At 51.7% G+C, this 23,905-nt stretch overlaps 1 protein-coding gene across 2 annotated transcripts in view; it reads left to right on the top strand.

Annotated features, from left to right (window-relative positions):
• Positions 1-6,386, top strand: part of PACRG (parkin coregulated) — a 497,419-nt gene extending 491,033 nt beyond the window's left edge. For both annotated transcript variants that reach the window (XM_026505177.4, XM_057311208.1), the window contains exon 5: positions 5,896-6,386. In XM_026505177.4, the coding sequence (XP_026360962.1) occupies positions 5,896-6,056 (161 nt within the window). In that variant the 3' untranslated portion in view covers positions 6,057-6,386. The remainder of the gene's footprint in view (positions 1-5,895) is intronic.
• Positions 6,387-23,905: the final 17,519 nt, after the last annotated feature.

Below are 23,905 nucleotides of genomic sequence, written 5' to 3'. Positions count from 1 at the left end.
GTTTCTTCTGTTAGCACTTTTTTTTTTTCCACTCAGTGTTGCTTCAGGGACGTGGTCCAGCCCGGTGGGCCACACACCGTAGGACCAGAGTCCTCGCTGCCTGCTCAGCTCGCAGCCACTTCACCTGGGGAAATGGGGTGACAAATGTGCTCTCGGCAAGTCGCTTTGTATCAACAGACGCCCTCATACTGAGAACCACTTCGGGCTGGACTTGGCCTGGATTCACGTTCAAATACAGCGTCTGCAAAGTGGCCACGCCTGACAGCGCAGTAGACCCCACACACGCCTGGCCAGAGACACCGCAGCGGCCAGAGGAGGGTGTGGCCGAACTGTGATGCGTCAGTTGCAATTTATTTCCAAGCCCGGGTTTTCTGGCTGTGACGTGCCAAGGTGCGCTGCGAGCACGGGTCCTCCCGGCTCACTGTCTGGGACTGTCCACGGCTGCCGTGAATGCGGCTCTCTCACGTTAATCGTCTCCGCTTCTGAGAAATGCGCTGATTTCTCCAGTTGTTCGAGGTGCTGTTGCACACGGGAGAGGCAACACGAATAGCTGTGGTTGTTGAGTGCGGAGGGTCAACATCATAAAGTCGCAGCTTCCGAAAGTCAGTATTGAGCATAAAGTGACAACAGTCTGGACAGCGTCTGAATCCCCCTCATCATTTCCCGAGCCAGTCAGGTGCTTTTTTTTTTTTTTAAGATTTTATTTATTTATTCGACAGAGATAGAGACAGCCAGCGAGAGAGGGAACACAAGCAGGGGGAGTGGGAGAGGAAGAAGCAGGCTCATAGCGGAGGAGCCTGATGTGGGGCTCGATCCCATAACGCCGGGATCACGCCCTGAGCCCAAGGCAGACGCCCAACCGCTGTGCCACCCAGGCGCCCCCCAGTCAGGTGCTTTTTAACGGAGTTTCCCAAGCCAGCGTTTTCTCTCGGAGCGTATAGTTCGTTGGCTTCTAAAAGCACTCAAGTCTCTCCCGAGGGGAGTCCCCACTCTGCCCTCCAGGGGGCAAGGTGCCACTCCAGCCAGGACATCCCCCAAACGCACAGAAGCGTTTCCCTTCTGGAAATTGTGCCTGTCCATCTTCTTAGTCACACCCAGAAAGTACAGGTTGAGTTTATAAATTATTTCATCTGTTGGTATCATATAAATACTTCAGGCATGTGGAATAAACCACCCGAGGTGAGCAGTTACGGGTTTTATATTTCCGATGCCTTAAGTAGTGCTTTCGCTTCCAAATAGCTCCTTTGCGTAGTACTGTTCACACGAGAGTATCTACACATTTAACATTTAAGACTATTTACCCAAAAACGTTAGAGTCAGAAAAATCCAAATATGAATGTAACTGCTTGGGCCTCCCTGTGGCCGTCCGCGTCTCTAAGATCGGAAGACTGGGGTGTCTGATGGAAACAAACAGATAAGGGTGCTCTCAGGACACAGGTCCCCGTGACAACCCAAGCAGCAAGGGGGATGCCTGTGGCACTGAGGGTCCGTGAGGCCAGGTGCATGAGCCCGTACTTCCTTCCACGGTGGGTGTTTGTGATCAAGGCGTTCTATAAGAGGGCACTCAGCCCGAGGTCCCCAGCCTGGTAATAAGCTCTCCCGATGACAAGAGCCAGTTTTGCCTGGACCGCATTACCCTGCGGTGCCTAGTAGAGGGCTCGGTCTACAGAGGGCGTCACATCGCCTTGACTGCTGGCGGTGCTGGAACCAAAGGCACCCTCAGTGTGGCAAAGCGATGCCATCACCAACCTCAGCGCTGACATGGGAAGGCCTTGCTCTGGCCACCAAAAGTGTCCCCTTTTTTTCTGGCTTTGCTTCCCCCGCCTTCTTCCCCCCTTCCTACAATCATGTTAACTAGAGGAAAGGAACGCAGCTTCTACATGGTTCAGACATCACAAAACTGTTAAGAGACTATTTCTTCAAAATCCTACGTGATACGTACCTGCTGCTGGTCTGTGTCCACTATACGGCAGATATCTGTGTGAAATGCAGATGTGTCTCACGTAGCTCCCCTTTGAGGTGGCCCTTGGTGACAAGGCGTGACGGTAGTCACGTCTCAGACAAGCTGAGCTCATCACCAGGAGCATGCTGGTGACAGTGGCAAGACTGGGATCCATACATCCCAGTTCTGACCAATATGGCCCCTGGAAAGAGAAAGCACCCAGATCAGGGCAGTTTAAAGAGGAGTATATAGAAAAAAAATGTGTGCATGTGATGAAACATATTTTGCCTACATCATCAACCCTTTCAGAATAATAAATGCACTTACAGGAGCACCTAACCAGGCACAGCTTTCAAGCAGTACCTGTATGCCTCCTGCATGAAAGGATCTCCAAGAAGAAACTACACCCCTTGTTCTTCTCTGCTTGTCTATTATCCCTTTAGAAAAGCAGTCTGGCTTAAACCCTTGTTATAGTCCGGTTTGTTTGGTTATAAATAAAACATATCTTTTCCATCATCGATGTATGTTTCCAGCTGCTGGACATAAAACATATTCCTAGCTTCCTAAATTGAAATGTCCTCTTCCTAATCAGAATTGACGATTGTAAATAACCACCTTTTTTAAGTGCCCTGTTCTTACAAGTGTATTTTCCAGCAGCATCACACGTATGAAAATGGTGAGCTCCAGTGTAGATTCTCAAAGAACCTGCAATATAGCCGTTTTGAAATAAAGACCACATTGCTCACCTGCCTCTCAGCATGGTTTGACACTAAACTGTGCCCTGTCATCGTTAAAGCATGCCAAATACGGGATGTGTTCCTTTTTGGTCTTTTTTCTGCCCCAGTGATATACATTCTGCAACCACAAAATATGCCAACTCCAACTCACTTTTTGAATAGGCAACTTCTATTCTGTTCTGTTCTCTCTTATCATTTGGGTTTATGCACTGTTGAGAAACAAAAAAGCTACATAGTTTACTTACTCCTACAGTTAAATATTTTTTAAAAAGTAAGAATAGGTTATTATTGAAATAAAGTGTTGCTTGTCATTGTTGCCTTCTGGAAGTCAGTGGGAAAAACAGGGTGTGTTAAGCTTTCCATTGTGTGCAGACTTTCCAACCCCCTCTGCCTCCATCAGGAAAATATGTCTGTCCCGTGATCTATTCAGTTCTTGACCTTTTGACTAATATGCCAACAAAAGACGCCATTTATTAGTGGTTAATTTATGTATCTTTGCCATAAGGAACGAGACTGAGGCTGTCACCACTGAGCACCATCCCCGATTATATTTGCCACGCGCCTCCAGGGGTTTGTGCTATGGGCTTGGCTATCCTGCGCAAGCATAGCTCATGCCACCTTCTCCCTACGTCCACCTCTTTCATGGCCGGGAGGAGTCTATCAGGAATGTCATCCTGCAAAAAGAGGCACAGAAAGATCAGTCAAAGACCCCTACTGGACTTTCTTCCCCATTCCGATTGGAACCCTGGGAAGAAGAAATTGTTCCTAACAGATGCATTCTCAGCTACTGATTGCCCTTGTCACACATGATCTGTCTCTGTCCCTCCTGCCCCTTTTTCTGACTCTCTTGTCCTGACTTCTTTTGTACTTTCTTCCTTAAGATTTTTTTCTTTACACCTGTAACAAATATCAGTGACCCCCTCCAACACACACACACACACACGCACACACACACGCACGCACGCATGCGCGCACACACACACACGCACGCACGCACACACGTACACACACACGCATGCACACACACACACACGCGCACACACACGCACACACACACACACGCACGCACGCACACACGCACGCACACGCTTCCTTCTTCTCTTTTAATTCAACCCAAAGAACTTCTCTTCTTGGAAAGTCCCCCCAAGTGGATTGCATTGATACCACGTTGTCCTCCCTAGTGGGCAATTCTGACTGTGGGGACTCTCTCCTCCCATCACCATGTAAATCTAAAGGGGAAAAAATAAGCCTGTTACTTCAGGTGTGCATTTGTCAACATTTTTGTTTTTCAAAAGTTAATCTTTTGCTCAAAAGCAATAGGGTAAAAATCTTATCTCGTATTTATTCTGTGGTAACTTGTATTTGGTTCTTTCGGATCATCAACTACCCTGTACATCAGACTTTAACTTAAATCGAGCTCTCTGTACGATCATAGAAATGCTTCCATCATAAGCAAGAAAACCCCACCTAGTTGGGGCGCCTGGGTGGCTCAGTTGGTTAAGCATCTGACTCTTGGTTTCGGCTCAGGTCATGATCTCAGGGTCGTGAGATGGAGCCCTGCAGCCTGCATGAGGCTCTGTGCTGGGCATGGAGTCTGCTTAAGATTCTCTCCCTCCCTCTCCCTCTGACCCTCCCCTCTGCCTCACGCTCGCTCTCTCTCTCTCTGAAAGAAAGAAAGAAAGAAAGAAAGAAAGAAAGAAAGAAAGAAAGAAAAAGAAAACCCCACCTAATGACAATGGCTTTGCATTATAAGGTCATTTGTTTTGAAAAATTGATACACGCCATAGCTTTATGACTCATAATCTCACTTTCTGAAAATTCGTAATATTTCTGCCTGCCTTCACCCCCACCAAAAGAAACTAAGCAGGAGAGCAATTCATTTTCCTTATGCTATATAGAAGACAGTGATACTTTTCTAATACGTTTCTGGAAAAATCAAGCAAAAGAACTGCTTATCTCTGCTATGTGGGGCTGCAATCATTACTTTTAATACTGGTCTGAACCATTGCTCAGTCTTTTCTTAAGTGTCCAAAATAACTGAGGAAGAAAGTTTGAAATACCATTTTTCCCTCTATATTTTTCACATTCAAGCCAAATCAACATTTTGGAGCCACACTTGAAATACGAATAGAATAAGGACTTTTATCTGCAGCTCCCTGCCCTGTGTGGCCGCGGCCCGAGGCCGTCCACTGCACCTCACTTCAGGAGAGATAAGATGGGGTGCTGTCAGCAACTCGGCAGAGGCATCATAACGCCCCGTTGCTGGGAGCACAAGTGTGGTTGAAGCCCTTGGAAATCTGTGAGTTAAGTGCAGCATGAACGTGTGTCAGAGACAATTCTTGGGGGGAACCTGGCAGAATCTCCATCCCTGGGTCTCCGTTTTAGTCAGACTCCCCCACACCTGGGTCATTCCTGCAGACACAGTACAGGTTGGATGCAATCAGATACTTCTCATCCAAATGGTTTGCGATGGAGTTTGCAGACCCAGGTTCCCAAGGCTGCGAAGGCCAATCCTGGGAATCCTGTCCCTCGTAGAACCCGAGAGGCAGCTGCACAGGTCCCTCCAAGGCTCTGCGAGGCCCGGCCTTGGCTGGATCCTCCAGGCACCAGGCCCTCCTCAAAAGCCAGCAGTAACTGATAGCTCTTGTCCTGTTCAGTGAAGAGCAGGAACAGCCCCAGCAGGAACGGCGGTCTCCTCCTGGCCCTCCCACGTCTGGGGGTGTGGAAGCCATGGCAGATGACTGCACACTGGGATGAGTGACACTTGGAGAAAGAGCAATCAGACACAACAGCACCAGCGACACAGGGATGGGCTCAGCCTCACCTTCCCAAGTATATCCGTTCGAGCCACACAGAGCCAGCACCCTAACCTGATGAGACCGTTCATTTTTCAAGACTTTGAAGAACTCAGGGTCCAAGAGAACACCCTTCCTCACTATCAGGCTTGAGATTTGTGATCCCTCGTGTAACTGTGATCACCCCACTTTGGTTTAGTCTGCTATTTCTTTAGCTTAGAGGAGTTTTCATCAGCTCCAATCTGGGGCTTTGCGTGTTTACAGTTGTTACTTAGCGCTCCTAAAACTCCCCAAGACCACCTAGAAAATGTTACGTGCTTGCGTCTCCTAACAAGCATTCGGAGAAAATGCCTAGTGGATGTGTAGGGCTTTTGGGGGAAACAGCACAATAACGGGCTCTTTGTGTGTTTCCCTGCACCAGTGAACTCCGGAGACGGCATCGACTACAGCCAGCAGAAGAGGGAGAACATCGGCGACCTGATCCAGGAGACGCTGGAAGCGTTCGAGCGCTACGGCGGGGAGGACGCCTTCATCAACATCAAGTACATGGTCCCCACCTACGAGTCGTGCGTGCTCAACTAGCAGCGGGGCGGCCAGGCGGGTGCGGGCTCCTCTCGGTCCCGCGCTCCCCTCACCCGTCTCCGCGGCTCTCGGCATCTCATTCCTGGGGACTGCTACAGCTTTCTTTTCTACAGCTGCTAAAATAGTGGCTTATGGGCCATTGGACCGTTAGCCCTATTGAGAGCAAGGCTTTCCAATACATAAATAGTGCCTGTTCCTTAGATTACAATAGTGTACTGTGCTTATTTGTTCTCAGAGAAGAATTGCTTCTTTATACGGCTCGGACAGAAGCAGGAGTCCGAGTTAAACCTTCAGTTGTATAGACAATAAAACTATAATTTTCATGCGCAATTCAGCAATTGCTGTTCTGTGTCTGCCTGCCCCGAGGGTGATGTCAGAGGTTGAAGGGAGGAGTTTATGCTGCCCGCTTACTACTGGGCAGGTGCCTGTCACGGAAGAGAAGTACCCGTTGGGCAGCACCTCTCTGCCAGCTGCGCAGAACCCTGTGCTCTGACAGTCAGTGAAACCGTGGAATCTCCATTCCAGTTGCAGAAGGACAGTTTTGTGGCCTCTTAGGAACCTCAGCTACCGAGGTGATGAACGCTTCCAGCCCTCTAGCCACCTGGGCTTGCGGGGGCTTTCCGGGGCGTGTTTGGAGGGGCTGGGGGGTGGGAAGTGCAGCACAGCAAGCAGGATAAAAATGCTCGCATGAATGCCTGTCCCTCCACATAATTACCTGCCGCGTCTGAGGACCGCACGTGTTATTGACATGATGTCATCCAGCAGTTGGCTCAGGCCTTTTGATCATTTTTGAAAATGACTTATATGCATCTTAACGATTCTTTGACAATTCTCCTTTCCTTTGCCTCCTCCCACAAGGTGGATGGGTCCTCCTCTCTGTAGGTCTGAAGGCAGTATTTTGGAATTTTATTGTAACCAAAAAAAAAAAAAAAAAAAAAAAGGACGAAGAACATGTACTTTTTCTTTCAACTGAGAAGCAAAAAGCACCCAAAGAGAATCCCAACCATAAGGCAATCAGCCCCCGACAATGGCTTTTTAGGCATGCCGGGTGCTGAGCTCGGGGCATTTGAAACTCAGCCCAGAAAACTTCATAAAGACGGAACACTGATTTCGCACACCTGAGAAATGCGGTAACTGCCCAAAAATGCAGAGCCTGAAGTATCTCATTCTGTAGCAAAGTACAGTTTCTGCACAAAAGTGAAGGCACGGAATGTGTCCCCCCGTGCACCGAGCACTGGCCTCGATAGTATTGTCACTGATTATTCAAGACTCAAGTTTCCCAAGGCAAACACCAAATTCGAAAACTGGCTCATTATTCATCTTGCTTGACGACAGGCTCGTCATAGGGAATCTAGCGTCTAAGTAGCTGCCACCACCTAGTTTCCGGAAGCGTTTTTCAGGACAAACAGAGATGAATGACTATGTAAAACAAATTGGCTTTCGTGTATGTTTTGTAAAGGCGTAGTCAGAAGCAGACACTGACAGGTTAAGGCAGGTTTTTCTCCGAACTATAATGTTCATTTGCACCCATGAGCTCTTGTCCTGGCATCACTGACGTGTTTGAAGGGACACCCAACTCCATGAGACTGTCAGAAAGATGGTGGCTTGTTGGTGCCTTTGAAAGTTCTTACTAGAATTTCCTGCAAGTGTGTTGTTAGGACACAAGGCTCGCCTCTCACAGAAACAGGCCTGGCTTCTTGCTCTGGGTCATGTTCTTGAAAACGACCTGTCATAGGGAGCAGGAAGATCGCCCACTGACCCAGGAGCCCCAGCCTTGGCTTGGAAATAAAACGTCACAGTTCATCCTCCCGCTCGCTCACTCCCTGGTTCTGCTGCCTTAGGCAAGTTACTCAACCTCTCTGAGCGTCAGCTTTCCTCAGCTCTGAAGTAGAGATTATTCCTACCTGTAGGAATGTTGGAAGGACCAGAGGTGGTCCATGGAAAGGGCCTGGTATAGTTTCTTATACCTTTGGCTTTTTATTTTCAAGAGAAACATTATGAATAATGACGAGTTTTTCCCCCCAGCAAAGCAATATATATTCAGAGGATCTTCAGACAGTATGGTACTTGCCCAAGGCAATGGTGATGAGTTCTTTGTTTTAAGGAGATAATTTTGCAGAAAACCAAAATAACTCCATAAATAGCACCACGTTCTCTGGAGAATTCTTCGTACGTTGTCTTACCAGTACAGAAATAGGAATGGCCTGCTTTTCTGATCCTACCCTAGGTTCGTCTTCTACTTCTCCCGAATAATTTCTGATTAACTCGAAAGAGACAGTGACTTCTTTCACCTGCTACATTTTTACACTGAAACTTCCTTTTAAAGATACCTAAGGGAATGCATCGATGAAAAGTGGGAGATGTTGAGCCCCGGTGTTATAGGCAACGGTTTTTGTTTGCCTGTGTGTTTCTGTGTGATTGTGTGATTGTTACTGGAAGACGCCATCCCAGTGTCACGGTTGGTCAAGGGAAGCGGTCGGCGAGAGTGAGGATCTGGGCGGGGACTCTGAGCTTGGTGCTCCGGAGCTTCAGAGCCCAGAGCCAGTCCCTTGAACCTGATTTCATCGCCTCTGGTAGCCTCTGCATCAAGGGCCGAATGATCGATGCAGGGCGCGGTGCCTGGAGCACAGGAGGGGGAACTGGCAGATCTGGGTGTGAATGTCTTTCCACCCAGTAACTGCCTTGTGACTTTGGGCAAATTATCAAAACACTCTAAAACTCAACTCCCTCCTCCCAGAGCAGGCTCTGCAAGCAGGTATATTACAAGCATCGCATGACAAACACATGTGGTTAGCTCATCAGGGTGCCCGGTGGGCTAGTGGGGTCCTAGAAGGATGTTCCTGGGAAAGCAGCTAGCCCAGCGCCTGCGACAGGTAGGTCAGCCATGAGCGATGCAAGGGGTCGGGCAGTTCTCACTCTGTCTAACGCGGTCCCCATCAGCCAGGGAGTGGTCTCCGGCCCCCTCACACTCACGGGTCTTGGGTAGAACACGGGACCTGGTGAGAAAGTCATCAGAGCTTCCACAAGCTCACCCGCCCTCCCAGAAGTCATCTCGGGAGGTACGCCCTCACCTGCAAGAGTGGCTTCCCTTTCCCACCACATAGGAATGACAACACATCGTTATGGCCCAAATATAGCTGCAAAATGTCAGGCAGAAAAACAAAGTTCAGAAGTTCTGCGAAACAGTGACGTACTTGGAGAACAGGATTTCAAAACTAAAGTTTTCTTAGACAAAGAAAGTTTTGATTCCTTCTGGGTTTACTTACATGAGCTGTCTAGAGAAGTTTCGGTGTAGGCTGTGGGACATCTCAGAGCACTGTAATTTAGAGAAGCAAAACTGAAGTCATGTTAAGTCTATTTCAGTACCCGCAGCATCTCTTACTTCTTTTGGCTATTTTGAGATGGTTGTCACTAGCCCTTTGCAAGCAGAGGCTGGGAAGCTCGAGGCTGATTTTATTTTAAAGAAGTAACATACCTTGGGAAATATTCCCTGAACATTTTTCGAAATAGAAATTTCTACTCTCTGATAGGATTTAAGTGGAGGCAGAAACTCTCCAATGCTTTTTTAAACAATTGTCTCCACGAAAGCATCCCTTTTCTAGGAAAGCACCCATTAACCCAAGTTCATCCAAAATAGGACACTTCCAGATCTGAAACTGAAAATGACCAAGTTCCCATTCACACCAAGACAATTCACATTCACTGTTTAAATATTCGGGGCCCAGGAGGACCTCTGCGCTCACACAGCCAGCAGGTGAGCGGTGCTCCGAGCCAGACCAGAGCCGCTCAGGCAGTAAATCGTCCTCACAGCCCGCCTTCCCCACCTGCGTGTCCCTCTGGGACCTCACAGAGCGCCACACCCTTCTGCAGACCCAGAAGGAAAGGCTCCCCAAGCTCAACCAACCACATGTCTTCTGAAACAAGATATTTGGAGTGCATTAAACTTCTGGTTACTCCTTGTGCACTAGACTCAGCGTTGCTTTGCTCTAATGAGAGAGCCCCCTGTGCTCTACGAGGGAAAGGCCTTTTCGAAATGGGACCGCGACCTCATGCCACCATGACCATTTGTAATCACGCTGTTTTGATACAAAAGAAACCACAAGCGTCCTCTCGGCCTTGCCATGCAAAAATAATAATACTAATAATACAAGTGTGCTGGGCTTAATCAAGCGCACTTTCTACAGGAAAATACGTATTGGTGTTGAATCTGATGCTAAAAATATCTCGCGTCACCTTTGTCTCTCTTGCATTCTTAAATGCGCGAAATCCACAGCCCACATCAGGCTTCGTTTCTGGAAAATCCTAACAGCCATTTGCCCCCTCAGCTCAAGTGCTGACGACGATGTTACAGTGGAAGCAGTAGTTCCATCGTCCAGTCCAGAAGGTGGCTCAGCGCGACGCCTGAGGAAGAAGTGGTTCTGTTACCTGTGCCCGCACAGTGCTCCTTGACCTCAGGTCTCAGGCTGTTGGGGTTTGCGTCTTACCACAAGTTGCTTGGCAATTAGCTGATTCTCCTCGCACTAGTTAACGATGATATTTGGTGGAAAGAGCTCGTTGCACATCGGCTCATTTGCACTTCTCTTTCAGGAGCTGGATGTTTGCTCTCCCCAGTGGGAGTATTTTTTAAGGTACTTGGATTCTGTATTCATTTTTACTTTGCCGAATTTCTGTAAGTTTCGATCTGGGTGAGAGGATCTGCTGTCTTCCTGTGTTCCCTAAGTCTAAATATGTATCACATCGGCTTTGTGATTCTCTAGAAAGTACTGAGAAATGTCCCCTCATTCTGCCTTAAGAGTCCGCTGGAAGCCCTGCACTGTCTGCTCAGATGACAGCACGTGGCACACGGTACTTTGATGATAATTTCAGGGCATTTCCGGACGCGCCTGTCCCCAGCTGTGCTCCGTGGGACGCCACATTAGAAACACTTTCGGGAGGAGGTGAAGCCAGGCTCTTGCACTGAGAAATGGCAGTGCTTCCATTAAGAGAAGAAGAGAATGTACTGTGTACCCGCTTAGCAACGTGACCCCTGGGAGACCAGGACAAACCCATTACAGGATAAGCCTCCTGCTTGGGGGAGAGTCACTGCTGCTCCGACCTCCGCTCCTTCTTCTCTTCCTGACCTCGGATGTGTCAGGGCCACGTGGCTCAGGCCCCCCTTCTGTGGTGCCTACGTCACCTCAATCCAGGCCCAGGGCTTCACATGTCTTCTACACACCCCTGATTCTCAAACTTAGCGTCCCCTTCCCGAACTCCCACCGAACATTCCACTTGGATGTCTAAAGGCTGATGAAACCAAACCCTTGTCCGGTCTCCTCCCATGCCCAGCATGGTCCAGCTCAGTCAACAGGAATCTACTTCACCACTGACTCAGGCCCCAAACCTAGAATCCTGCCTGGCTCTCTCTCTCTGATCCCACCTCCCATCCCTTGTGGGTGCTGTCTACAAAATCATCAGGATGGCCCCATATCTGCCTGTGTCCTGACCCCGTCCTCATTCCAGTCCAACCACCGCCTGCCCTACTCACTTCTGTTCCACAGGATGCTGTACACAGACGTCCGTGACCCTCAGACACAGATCCCCTCAGATCAGCGAGCTACTCCCAACCCTCCAACCACGTCCTCCCGTCATCCCTGAGAGCGACTCCGAATCTCACGATGGCTGCATGCTCCCCGCACTTCGTGGCCAATCTGACCTCCCTGACCTCGTCTCCCCTGACCATCCACTGCCTCCTGGTCCCCCACCTCCCCATGTTCCAGCTCTGCTGGCCTCATCCCTGCCCACAAATAGGCTCAACGTTCTGGCCTCAGAGCTCTGCTCCTGTAAGCCCCTCAGCCCCACACCTTCCCCCCCAAGGCTCACTGAGCTCCCTCCCTCCTGGCTTCGTCCTGGTCTCTGCTAAATGTCACTTCCTCAGAAAGGCCTTTCTCAGCCCCCTTTTCCTCCTACTCTCTATCCCTTAGTTTGCTTCGCTTGCCTCAAAACACTGGTGAGTACCTGACACGCCCGTGCATGGCCACTTGCTTGCTTATCGAACGCAGGCCGCGTGAGCACCGGGGGTTTGCTCTGTGCGTGATGGTGTCCCGTTGCCATGAGGCGTGGCTGGTGCGGAGTCAGGACTCAGTAAACATTTGTGCAATCAGTGATGAGTGGCCCTTATAAAATGGCACAGATGGTCCACTGTCGGGCTAGTGTGTCTGAGAGAGCTGGGCCCCTCCGTGAACACTGCAGCAGACAGACGGGGGACACTGAACTCCCTTGGGATGTCCCGAGAAAAAAAAATTATCAGTCCAACATAAGAGTCACTGAAGACGCTCGGAGTTTGAAAAATTTAAAAAGGCTCTGCTGTCGTGGGGACAGGCATTCATTATTCTGTTTAAACCAAGTCAGAAGAAAGTGTTTTAAATATCCTCCCCATCTCCCGGAAACACAGACCCCATCTGGCTGTCCAAAGACAGACGAACGGCCTCCATGTGAGCTGTAACATCAGCACGGCTTTGGCACGCAGTGCTGGGTTTCAGGCTCACCGTCTCCTCTTACCATACCTCCCGCCGGGTTCCTCCAGGAACACCGTACCGGGCTGGAATCAGGAGGACAGTCAAGGTCACTTCTAAAACCCACAGTCACATGAATGTTTCCGTGGGGGACTCAGCACGAATGGACTCAGATATCCATTTAAATCTATGTTCTCAGGGAAGCTAACCAGAAGTAGCCGTTGACACCTGGAGTTACCCCCCAGCACATCCTAGCACAGGGGTTCTCAAAGCCAGGTCCCTGTCCCAGGGACAAGGGCATCACCTGGGAGTTTCGGAGGGATTCGTGTTCTTGGACCCCTGCTCAGATGTGCTGAATCACAACTCCGGAGTGGGGCCCAGCCTCTGCGTCTAAGCAAGTCCTCCAGGGGATTCTGATGCCCTGTGAAGTTTAGGAATGACAGTTCCAAACCAGGGTCTCTGTCCCGGACATTGATTCCAGCCCTTGTGGAGGCCCGTCTACGCTAAAAGTCATTGATTTTGTGGCACAGGTCTCCATGGACCCTGCTTTCAAGCAATTTTCCATTCTGCATAGGACCCTTCAGGAAAATTAATTTAACGTAGCCTTTAAGAATAATGGGAAAGGTTCAACTTCCCTCATCAGGAAGATAACTAAATTGTCCTCAGTCTAGAGAACAGATAGGTGTACCTTAGAAAAATATGGCTTAGATCAACCAATAAAAAGCCAATGGTAAAAACCCACCATCTTTACTTCAAGTGTTACCAGGAAAAAAAAAGGGCTTAAAGTCTCACTATTCAATATCACATTTCCAAATATTCAATGTAGTTGTCATCCTTATGCTTGAAACTTAGAAAATTGAATTGCTTACATTAATACAGAAAGGGAACTTTCTAGTGAACAGGTCGACATTCAGAGAATTCGGAGCAGCTGTTCTGAAACAGCTCACTTATGTTGGCCGCCTCGCCCCCTTCCTGCAGTCCGATGCCTGCGTGGGCACCTCCCCCCTGCCTCGGGTTTGTCTCCGAGGTTGGTGAGAGCATCCTGCAGCTACCACTGTCTGTCCGCTCAATGCAAAGGAGGAATCTTCTAGAACCAGCACTTTAAATGGCCTTTTGTCTCCTCCCTCATACATCTGGGGCGGTGAACATTACATTAAAATGCAGCAAAGAAAATGTCCTATAAAGAACTGTATTGACAAAAAGGTAAAATTTGTATAACCCGTCAGTGGGCTCCATTCAAGAGGGGGAAATATGTCATAGGAGTGGGCTTTTTACATTTTCCCCAGGAATTCTCCATATTAAAAGAATGTTTTCAGTTTCAAGGGAACCCAACTGTAAAACATTCCTGAAGTGTGACAGTCTCAGCCCCAAATCTAATATATTTGGTGGATCTTTGTTTGCTGAGGGGAGTAAACTCCCCTCTGCTGAGGTGTCTTTTCCCTTCATTCAGAGCACAACAAAAATGACCCCAACAAGGAAATTGATTAAAATGCTTTATTGGGAGGGACTTGCTTGAATATCTAATAACGTCACTAACAGTAAAGGCCACGTATCTAACAAATACCACAGCGCCTCACAAGAGGTCAGAGTCCTGGCTGAATAAAGCCTTTCTCTGGAAAATACCCGTCAGAATCCACCAAGCAGTTAAACGCATAGAGGGCTCTGCTTCTCCAGCAGGGAGAGGGGCCCCCAGAAGGCCCTCCCCACCCCCGGGGGTTTCGTGGGCCTTCTGGCCTGGAAAAGGGTGCAATCTAACTCCAACGTAAAAAATAAAATTAAGTCCAGCGATGGGGTGTGGGGCGGGAGGGGGTGAGAAATGGTGGCTTGGGATTTGGTTGGGATTCAGGCCAAGTTTTAAATTGTAGCTCCACCACCTACTTGCTGGACAATGTTGATCTTCGAGTATAATCCTCCGAGCCTCAGTTTCCCCATTTGGAAAATGGGAGGAAAGCATATTTTGGAAGGCATTGGAAGGATTAAATGAAGTATCTTGTGAAAATCACTTAAAACTGTGCCTGAGCCTTAATCCCTCCATAGAAGACATCTGGGACACACAGCTACCCGCGTAACATAAAAATAGAACAAATAATTCAACTGTAAATCTATACCCACCCCTCGGAAGCCCAGACACGCTCATCTCAGAACATGTGGCCATTGGGATCACGAAGAGACAGCACGTGACCGACGATGTAGTGTGATTTCCAGCGTTATGTGGGCGTTGCGCCCCCCACCAGAGGGGCACCCCACGCAGAGCCGCGCATTTGCACACGGCTGAAGAGACCAGGGCACGAGACTAATCTTTTCTCCCATGTTTCACACTGTGCAGTGATTTGGGGTGTTAGGACAGAACACGAGCAAGCATTTATTTTTAGCCACGGTGAACATGGACTCCATTGCATTAAAATGTTTCCTCAGCATTTTATTCGTGAAGATGTCAGCTCGGCCCAGCTCACCCTACCGAGCTGCGCGGCCTGCTTCTGCTCGCCAGCACCTCCCACTCTCAGTCCCCCCCCCCTCCCCGCACGTTGGCTGGCTGGCTTCTCGGCCTCCCCACCCTCAAAGCACCCTCTTCCCTCAGGGGGCCTTCGGTCCCTCCTGGGCCTTAAAACCGGATCAGTAGTCGGTCGTTGGCAGACAGTTTTTTCATTTCCCAGGACCCAGAGCTGAAGCAGAGGGAGCTGGGATTGCATCAGAGATCTGAGTTGTGTATTTAAGCTCCGTGTGGAAGTTGTGAGTCTCCCTTCGGAGCTCCAGATCCATCCTCCCTGCCTCGGTCCGGCTCGCGAACATGGCTCGTGCTCGGCCTGGAGGAGGCCGCGGGCAGCTGCGCTCACGTTTGCTCCCGCCAGCCCCGGGGTGAGGGGCTCACTGCAGCCCAGCCAGGCCGGTGGCGCCCACGTGGTGCCCTCCCCGGGGCGGGAGCGAGGGGCCGCGCGGGGTCTGCGGTGGCCTTGGCGTCTGCTGGGCGGGCTGCAACCAGGGCTCCGTCACTCGAGGCTCCTCCGTGCTCAGCGTGCGGGCCGTGCGCGCTCTTCCCGTTCGCGGAGTTGGTGCTCCCGCCGCTCGCCGTGCCTGTGCCCCCGGGCGGGCGGAGAAGGGTCATCGGTGACATCAGGAACACGAAGGGAGCAGGATGTGTGGCCCGGACACCGGCCGCTGGAGGACCGAGTGGGGCAGAGGGTCCCTGGGCGCCACCCCCTCGCAGAGAGCGCTGCTGCCACGGCACCCCCAGCTCCGTCTCGGAGATGCGGGAAGGGCTTTCGGAGCAGCGGAGGAGCTGGTCCGAGGCCACACCGCTGGTGGACGGCGATGCCCACGGTGGGGCCCGGTGCTGTGCGGTGCCAACGCCCCAGTCCTTCCACCACACGCCACCTCGAGCCTATCTGAGGGAGCCCGTGCGGAAGCAAGCTCAGGCTTCCCGCCCATGAGCCGGAGGTTGGCGTGAACACCCGGGTCCTACACTATTTAAACCTGACTCCAAGCTGCCCAGCTGCCCAAGGAGCTAGAGACTTCCCTTCTCTGTTGGAACTTCAAGAAGGGCCGGGGACCCTCAGAGACCATCCCAGAAGGGTTCCCACAGTGGGCAGGAAGCCAGCCCACAGAAACTTAGAAGTCTGTTATAACCCTAACCATCTATGGATCCGCACAACAGCATCAACCCCTTCAAGCGGTTAGGAAATGAGAAGGAGCAGGTCATCCGAAGGCCGAAGCACAAGGGTGGGAAGGATGTCTTCCACAAGCGCCCGCTCCTTGCTCGTGGCATTTTGTGTTACTTCCTGGAGCCTTCGCCCCCAGCCCCCAGATGCTAATCTGCCCAGGACCTCCTTTGTGGGGTTTCCACCAGGACGGCACCCCTCGCTGACTCAGAGACTGCTCTCAGTTTCCCATCCCCATGTCCTTTCCCCTTCCAAGGGGCTCAGAGGGCCTGCCCTGAGCTGGACTCAGGAGGCCATTGAGTAACTGAGAACTCTTGGCCACCAGACACTTCAATCCTCTGGGCCTCAGTTTCCCTTCTGTAAAATGAGGTGACAGGGCCAGGTCTTGATCTCAAAGTTCCTCCCGAACATTAGACTCTGGGATTCCAATCCGTGATGGCAAAGGCCCGTGAATGAGGTACTACTTCTCCCACACAGCTCATCGCGGCTCCTCCAGCGGCCCTTGGAGGGGAGTAAATAACATCCCAGTGACTCCAATCTGGGCCACCCTGCAGGGGAGGGAGCTGGATCCCCCCAAAGACACGGCAGCCCCTGCCCCCCTCGCGGGGCGAAAGCTTTTCTCCGGGAGGAAATGGGACTGGGCCAAGGTTGTCCGCGGGGCCTGGGAACGCGCCATCCCGCGGCACCCTGTGCCAGCCTGCAGCCCTCCCAGGCTGGGGGCACGGACGCCACTGGCTGCTTGCCCCGGGGCTGAGAGGGGCAGGCCTCAGACCCTTTCTCACAGGGCCTCTCTGCTGGAGGGGAGCTTGCCGTGGCCGGCACGCCAAGAGGCTGCTTCGTGTTTGCTTGAGCTGCGCTTTCTTACCCACCAGCCTTTCTTCTCCTCTTCCCCCTAATCCTTTCTGGCCTGGCTTGGGCAGCCCCAAGGGGCCGGCCCGTCCTGCGGGGTCTCTCGGGGCGGGGCCCCACGCTGGGCCTGTTGCACGGCGGGGCCTTCCACCCCCCTCACTCTTGTCCCTGAGCGTCGAGCGTCGCGTATTTCCTCTCCTAAACCTTGACGGGCTGGAACTGCGGCTCTGGGGGCAGTTTCAAGTTCAGGTGAGGTGGCACGACGGCCCCTTGTTCTGAGGAATAAGGAGAACAGCTGGATCCCGTCACAACTGAGAACACTCGGGAAGGGGGGGCATATTTTATCACACGGATCTCCCCCGTGTGAGGCACAGGGTAAAGATGTCTCTGGATTATAAGCTCGTATGTTCATAGTACATTCATAATCTGCTCATTTGTTGATCACTGGTTTTCGCCGGACTCACTTTAAACCTGTACGTGGGGCACCGTGGGGTCTCCGGCGGAGGGAGGGTCCTCGGTCTCCCTGTCCCACGACCCCTCCAGGAGCACTAACTGCGACACAGGAGCAGACAGCTGAGGGCTGCGTGTCCCTCCCCGCCCCTCCCTGCTCATCCCACTTCCCCCGTCTCCTTCCCCCTCCAGCTCTGTCTCCCTGCTTCCTCTCTTCTGCCTTGTCTGTGGTCCATTCAAAGGTCTTCCGTGAAATTCCTGGGCAGCTTCTAAGGCCACAGAAACAGAGCAGTAAAGTCCTCCCACGATGAAACGAGTGCCTCTAAATGAAGAGGGAGCACCTGCAGAAGGACAGGCGAGGGGTGACCACGTGAGCACAAGACTGAGTTTGAGCCGCCACGGCCAACTGGGCAGGGAGCGGAGACTGGGCAGGGCTGGGGCACTCGCTGGGCTCGGCAGGGACACCAGCTCCCAGTGACTGCCTGTTGGCTCTGCTTGTCCTCTTGCAAACCGTCTGAGCCGGCTGGAAGGAACCTCTTCCAGAAAGGGCTGTCCCTCCCCGTTTGAAGAATTGGCTTCGTTCTACCTGACACTTGAAAAGAGCTCTCTGGCGTCATGATTCTCCAACACCAAGGGCCCGGCCCTGGAAGCGGTGCCTCCTCCCCTCCTTGTCCTCAGCTGCAAGCTCTGTCCTTCTCTCCCACCTCCTCCCAGCCCTGGAAGGGGTCTTTCGGCTCCTTTTGCCCCGTCCAACCCTGCCACTCCCGATGCAGCAGAAAGCTCTTCGACAACACCATCCACAGGGTCCGGGGTCAGCAGCACCGGTCTACCGACCTCCAGTTCCTGCTGATGACGAACTTAGCAGAAGCCCAGACGGCAGGAATCAGGAATAACAGAATGAATACACGTGACCTCACTTCTTATCAAAAACCGCTTCCTAGCCACGTTATCTTGGATACTCTTCACTAAAGGATGAGCAAGAAATTTGATTCATGTGTCGAATGCCTATTTGAATAAGTTCAACAACAGCTACAGTGCTTATTAAGAAAAAGGGAAAAATTAATGTTAAGAAGTTATGGTCATAGAAGAATATATACAAATGGCCAATAAGCATCTAAGAAAGTTCTCACCAAAAATCGCTGGGGAAATGCAAAATTGAGGGGCCCTGAAATACCACCACATACCCACCAGAATGACAAAAAAATAAAAGGCTGGTAAACACCAGAACCGCCATACATTGTTGATGAGAGAATAAATGTTGCAACTACTTCAACTATGACCCACTCATTTCACTCCTGGATATTTACCCAAGAGAAATGAAACCATTTGTACACAAAGTTACTTGTACAAGAATGTCCACAGAGCTTTATTTATAATAGCAAAGAACTGGAAAGAGCCCAAGTGCCCATCAGTAGGAGAATGGATAAATAAACCAGGGAATGTTCCTATAATGCCATACAGCTCAGGAAATAAAGAGTGACCTGCTCACAGCTGCCCCACCACGGATGAAACCCAAGCTGGACTCAGGAGGAGAGAAAGTGCTGTCGATTCCCTTCACATGAAGTTCCAGAACAGGCGAAATTATCTATGGTGGGGAAGGCGGTTACTTCTGGGTGGGCCAGGAGGGACCAGGAAGGGACACATGGAAACTACCAGTGATGGGATTGTCCTGTATCTTGATAGAGGTTTGGGTTATTCAAGGGTATACATTTGTCACAAAAAAAAAAAAAAAAAAAAAAAAAAAAAAAAAAAAAAAATCAGCAAATATACACATAAAGTTTGTGTATTGCATTGTAAATGGGTCCTCTAAAGAAAAAAAAAAAAAAACAACACTGTAACTGCTGGAGAAAAAGAGCTATGGTCTTTCCTGGAAATGGTCCAGGAGGGAAATGGGAGAGCACCGCGGCCTCGCCTCGCACGTGGGGCTTGGGCCACTATGGAGGCACAGGTCTGATGAGAAATCATGCCCGCATCACCCCTCCATACTGGACGTGCTGTTGGGAATCGAAGGCCAGGACTTCTCAGAGCTGGAAATCTTGGGATCAGTGTGGTCCCCAAAGGGCAGCAATCAGAGTGGCCCAGCAGACGGGCCGCGCTTCCCCTCCCGGTGCCAGCGGCCACCAGATAGGGTGGCTACCTGTCTCAACTACCAGAAACCTTCAAGTTGTCGCAACTTCAGCGTTGCAAGGAGCACTCGAGGTCAGGCGCTACTCCCCGGCCAAGGCAGGACTCCCCAGGCACCATCCCCAGACCTGGAAAGACCCGGCCTGAGTCACCCAGACATCTCATGTCTGTTGACAGGGGGGACTTAGAAGTGGCTGTGATGCCTTCTATACAAAAACACCTCACTTGAGTGCAGCCAATGCTACAGTGAACCCCAGTGTCCAGACGACACGGGGGACAGAGGAACAGGCCAAATGACATCTCAAAGAAACGGTCGGACAAACCCAGCAGGGGAGACAGTCTGCAGCATAACTGCCCAAGCTAAGTCAATGTCACAAAGGGACAGTGACGCTTAGAGACTAACAGACACAACAGTTCCTTAAAGTGAACAGCCACAGATGGGTTATTGGTTTGAGTGAAGCTACTGGAAACAATACACACTTTAAACACAGGTTATGTGTTGAGTGTAGCGGAAGGGTAAAGATGGTTGAATGAAGCAAGTACAGAACAGTGTATACATTTTGTCCCATTTTAAGATCTTTTTCAGAAGGATATGCTCTAAGATATAGGTGGTCTTCTCCAAGCTGTAGAAACGTGGAAGTTTTGACTTCTTTTCTGTTTTCTGAATTTCTACAATGCATATGCACCACATCTGTTATCAATTGAATTGTGCCTCCCTGCCCCAAAATTCATATATTGAAGTCCTAACCCTCAGTAACTGCGAATGTGACCTTATTGGGAAAGAGGGTCATTAGACGTAATCAGTTAAGTTACGATGAGGTCGTAGTCCTGCTGGAGTCAGGTGGGCCCAGCCCAGTATCACTGGTGGCCTTATGAAGGGAAATTTGGACACAGGGAGAAGGCCGTGTGAGGACGAAGGCAGAGACTGGGGTCATGCTTCCACAAGCCCAGGAGCGCCAAAGACCGCGTGCAGACCCCGAGAAGCCCGCGGAGAGGAGCCGAGCCGACTCTCCCTCCCAGCTTCAGCAGGAACCCACCTGCCGACACCTGGATCTCGAACTTCTAGCTTCCAGAACTGGGAGGCAGTAAATGGTGGTTGTTGTGGCTACAGCCTAGCAACGTAAAACGTCTATAAGACAAGAAAATACTTAAACTAAAAAAATAAAATGGAAAATGTGGGGCTGGTGGGAGGTGCCAGATCGATGGGATGTGAGCTCCCACCATGCCAGGGACATCTATGTCACTGGGCGCTTGGTTCCATTTTTCAAACAGCTTTAATGGCAAGAGCATTCTTCCTTATGTCAAGCTGAAAGCTGCCTCTCCAGCTCTCCCACCCATTGATCTCATGAGTCAGGTTCCCCATGAGTCACTTCTGCTCCCTGGAGCAGTGCAGAAGAAGGTTTCATTCTCGGGGAGCCCCCAGAAGCAGTGCCAGTCTGCTCCCCGCCTTCTCTGCTCCCCTGTGTCCCCGCAATGAGTTCCCCCTTGGATGACACCAGCGGCGCTCGGGAGGGAGGGGGACCCGGGCCAGCGAGCCAGGGAGCCAGCGAGCCAGCTAGGTCCCAATGCCCTCAGAGAGCCACCCGCCTCCAGTGAGCTCGGAGTCTATTATTATAATGCAACGCCTCATCCTCCCATTACGTGGCCCTGAGGCTGGGCACAGAAACATGAGCTGACGGGGGCCAGCAGATCAAAATAACTTCCAAGAATAACCAGCCCGCGCTCCTCCTCCTGCCCTGCCCAGCGTGGGCCCGGCCAGGCCCCTGCACTTCCTCCCCACGCTCCCCAGGAGTAAGGCTATCATGTCTCACATACTGAAATTCAATAAACTGGAACAATCAGAGGAAGTGTGGAGCTTTCTCCACATGGGGAGTGAAATGGGACCCTGCTTATCAAAGTGACGAGATTTATTCAGTTGCTACAAACTTCCAAAGACTTCCTTTCCCAAAAGAAAGGCCGGGAGGAAGGTCATGTCCTTCGGTCACCTCCGTGGAGCCCAGAGCACCATCTGCTTCGCTTCAAGCAAGCCTTCAGGCGCACCCCACACACCCCCACCCCAGCCCCCCACTTTGAGATCCAGGGCCACGGAGGGAGCGATCCATCTTTCGAGGGGTCCAGGTGCAGGAGATCCAACCACCTCTCAGACCACGGGCAGTCCACCAATGGGGAAGCCAGCGGCCTGTCACCTACCTGGGACTGTGGAAGGGGGAGGAGAGGGGAAGAGAAAGGAAGAGAGAGGGGAGTGAAAGGTACATAAGGAGGGAGGAAGAGGGGAGGAACCTGGAGGGATGAACTGTGGGAAGGGGTGAGAAGAGAGAGGAAGGGGCAAGGTCCCTCCCCTGCACCTGCCTTTGGCATCTTCTGTACTAACCCAGGCCCTCCAGTCCAAGCCCCACACCATCCAGACGGTTCTCCTTGCCTCTGGGCTCCCCTCCGCTGCCTGCTGGCCTATTGCAGCCAGATAAATCGTCCTACAATCTCATTTCCATCATGCCGTCTTCCTGTATGTCACGCCCTCAGAGTAGAACACATCTTCTGGGCCGAGTGAATGGGGCTCTCGGTTCCCTGGCCCCAAGCAGTCCCCAAATCCCATCGGGGGCCCTCTGCTCTCCTCCGTGGCCGGGCAGAAGCTCCTGCCAAACGCGCCGAGCCCTGGGCCTCTCCCCCTGACCCTGCGCCTGATGCCCTTCGCTGGGAGGGGCTTGACCATCGTCCCCGTGCTCCCCCGCCAGCGCCCGCGTTGGGATGCGCTCTGAAAAAGGAGGCACCTGGGAGGTCGCCTGTCACCTCAGATGACGAGGCGCTCCAGGGGCAGACGGAAGGAGATGTTCCGAGGCTGACGGATAAACCTGATGCCAGTTTATTGGTTTCTACAGAAGCGGCTGAAGAAGAGAACTTCGTCTGCCTGAATCTCAGATTGTCTTTAAACGGAGACGTCGGTCAAAGGGAGTGGGCCTTTTACAAGAGAGGTGGGCCCCCTTTTGATGGTCCCTACTGTGGAGGGGCTCCCTGACTTTCCTGCTCTAGAAGCCAAGAGCCCGTCCTGGGAAGATGAGCATCTCACCGTGTCCTTCAGAGACTTAGCAACAATCAAGCTAAATTTAGGCAGGGCTTCGGAATCCTTCTCCACACTACAAATCAAATCTGTCAGAGTTGGCCTGTGAGAGTAGCAACCTATTTGCCCTACCTGCTCCCCATGCATCCACCCACCGGTGACGCGACCCCCGAGCCGGCAGCCCACCTGCTCCTCTCTCGGGCATCACCCTTGGCGCGGCAGCCCAAGCCCCCGGCTTGCTCTAACCTTGACGCCTCCCTCATCCTCTCCCCTGTGGCCTGGCAGCACCGGGCAGTGGGCTGGAGCATGGGAACAACACCGTCCAGCCAGAAGCCTCCTCCATGTGGCCCAGCACATTCCCGGGGGCCTGGGTCACTCGGAGGCATTTCCAGGGCTTCTCTGGGCTTCCATCTATCAATCAATCAGTCAGTATCGACTGGACACGTCCTACAGAGATCCTTAACCACGGTCTGCGGCTGATCGTCTAATGAAAGCTCTGAATGGCTGCATTCACGTTAAGTGCATCAGCTACAAAAATACAGAAAATTCAAGTAAAAGTGCCTTAAGAAATAGGACATTTATTGTGTCCCATAACAAGCGCAGAGTCGACTGATCGGGGCTCGTGAAGGCGCTCCCAGTGTCCCAGGAGCTCCCGACTTCCCACTTTGTCGCACGAGCTAGGTCTGGGGTCTGGGCACAGCAGCCTCTGCTCCAGGTGCTGGGTGACTTTCAGGAGGACCCTCCCTCTTGGGTCTCCTGGTCCTTAGAACCGTCTTTCCCGGAAGTTCCCTGCCAACCGCCCGCCCTTCAGGCCCCCTTGGTCTGGAAGGCTACCGGCTTAATCCTAACCGCCAGCGCTGGCCAGCAGAAGGAGGCCTCCGGGATCAGCTCAAACCCCTGGGGACTTAATGAGACAAAATAATCCAGGGACCCCTGCTTGTAGGTCACAGCACTGTGGGCGTTCAAACCTGGCCCGGGATTTGGGGAACTTCATAGACCCCCTAAAGTCTCTACGTAGACCACAGGTGAAGATCCCCCCGGGGCCTGTGGGCCCCACAGCATGTCAGCGCTGTGAACGACACACGCCTCCCCTGGGCTCGGAGGGGACGCGCAGGGGCCCGTCCGTGTTACAGAACCCAGCCACGCACAGATCGCCCTCGTTCATTAGCAGCAAGAAGGGCCGGCTCACAACTGCTCGCTGGTTCACAGGGAGGAAAGTTGTGC

The sequence above is a fragment of the Ursus arctos genome, unplaced genomic scaffold, assembly GCF_023065955.2.
Source record: "Ursus arctos isolate Adak ecotype North America unplaced genomic scaffold, UrsArc2.0 scaffold_13, whole genome shotgun sequence".
NCBI lineage: Eukaryota > Metazoa > Chordata > Mammalia > Carnivora > Ursidae > Ursus > Ursus arctos.
The sequence above is the reverse complement of the archived record's forward strand: the minus strand, read 5'-3'. Positions and strand labels throughout refer to the sequence as shown.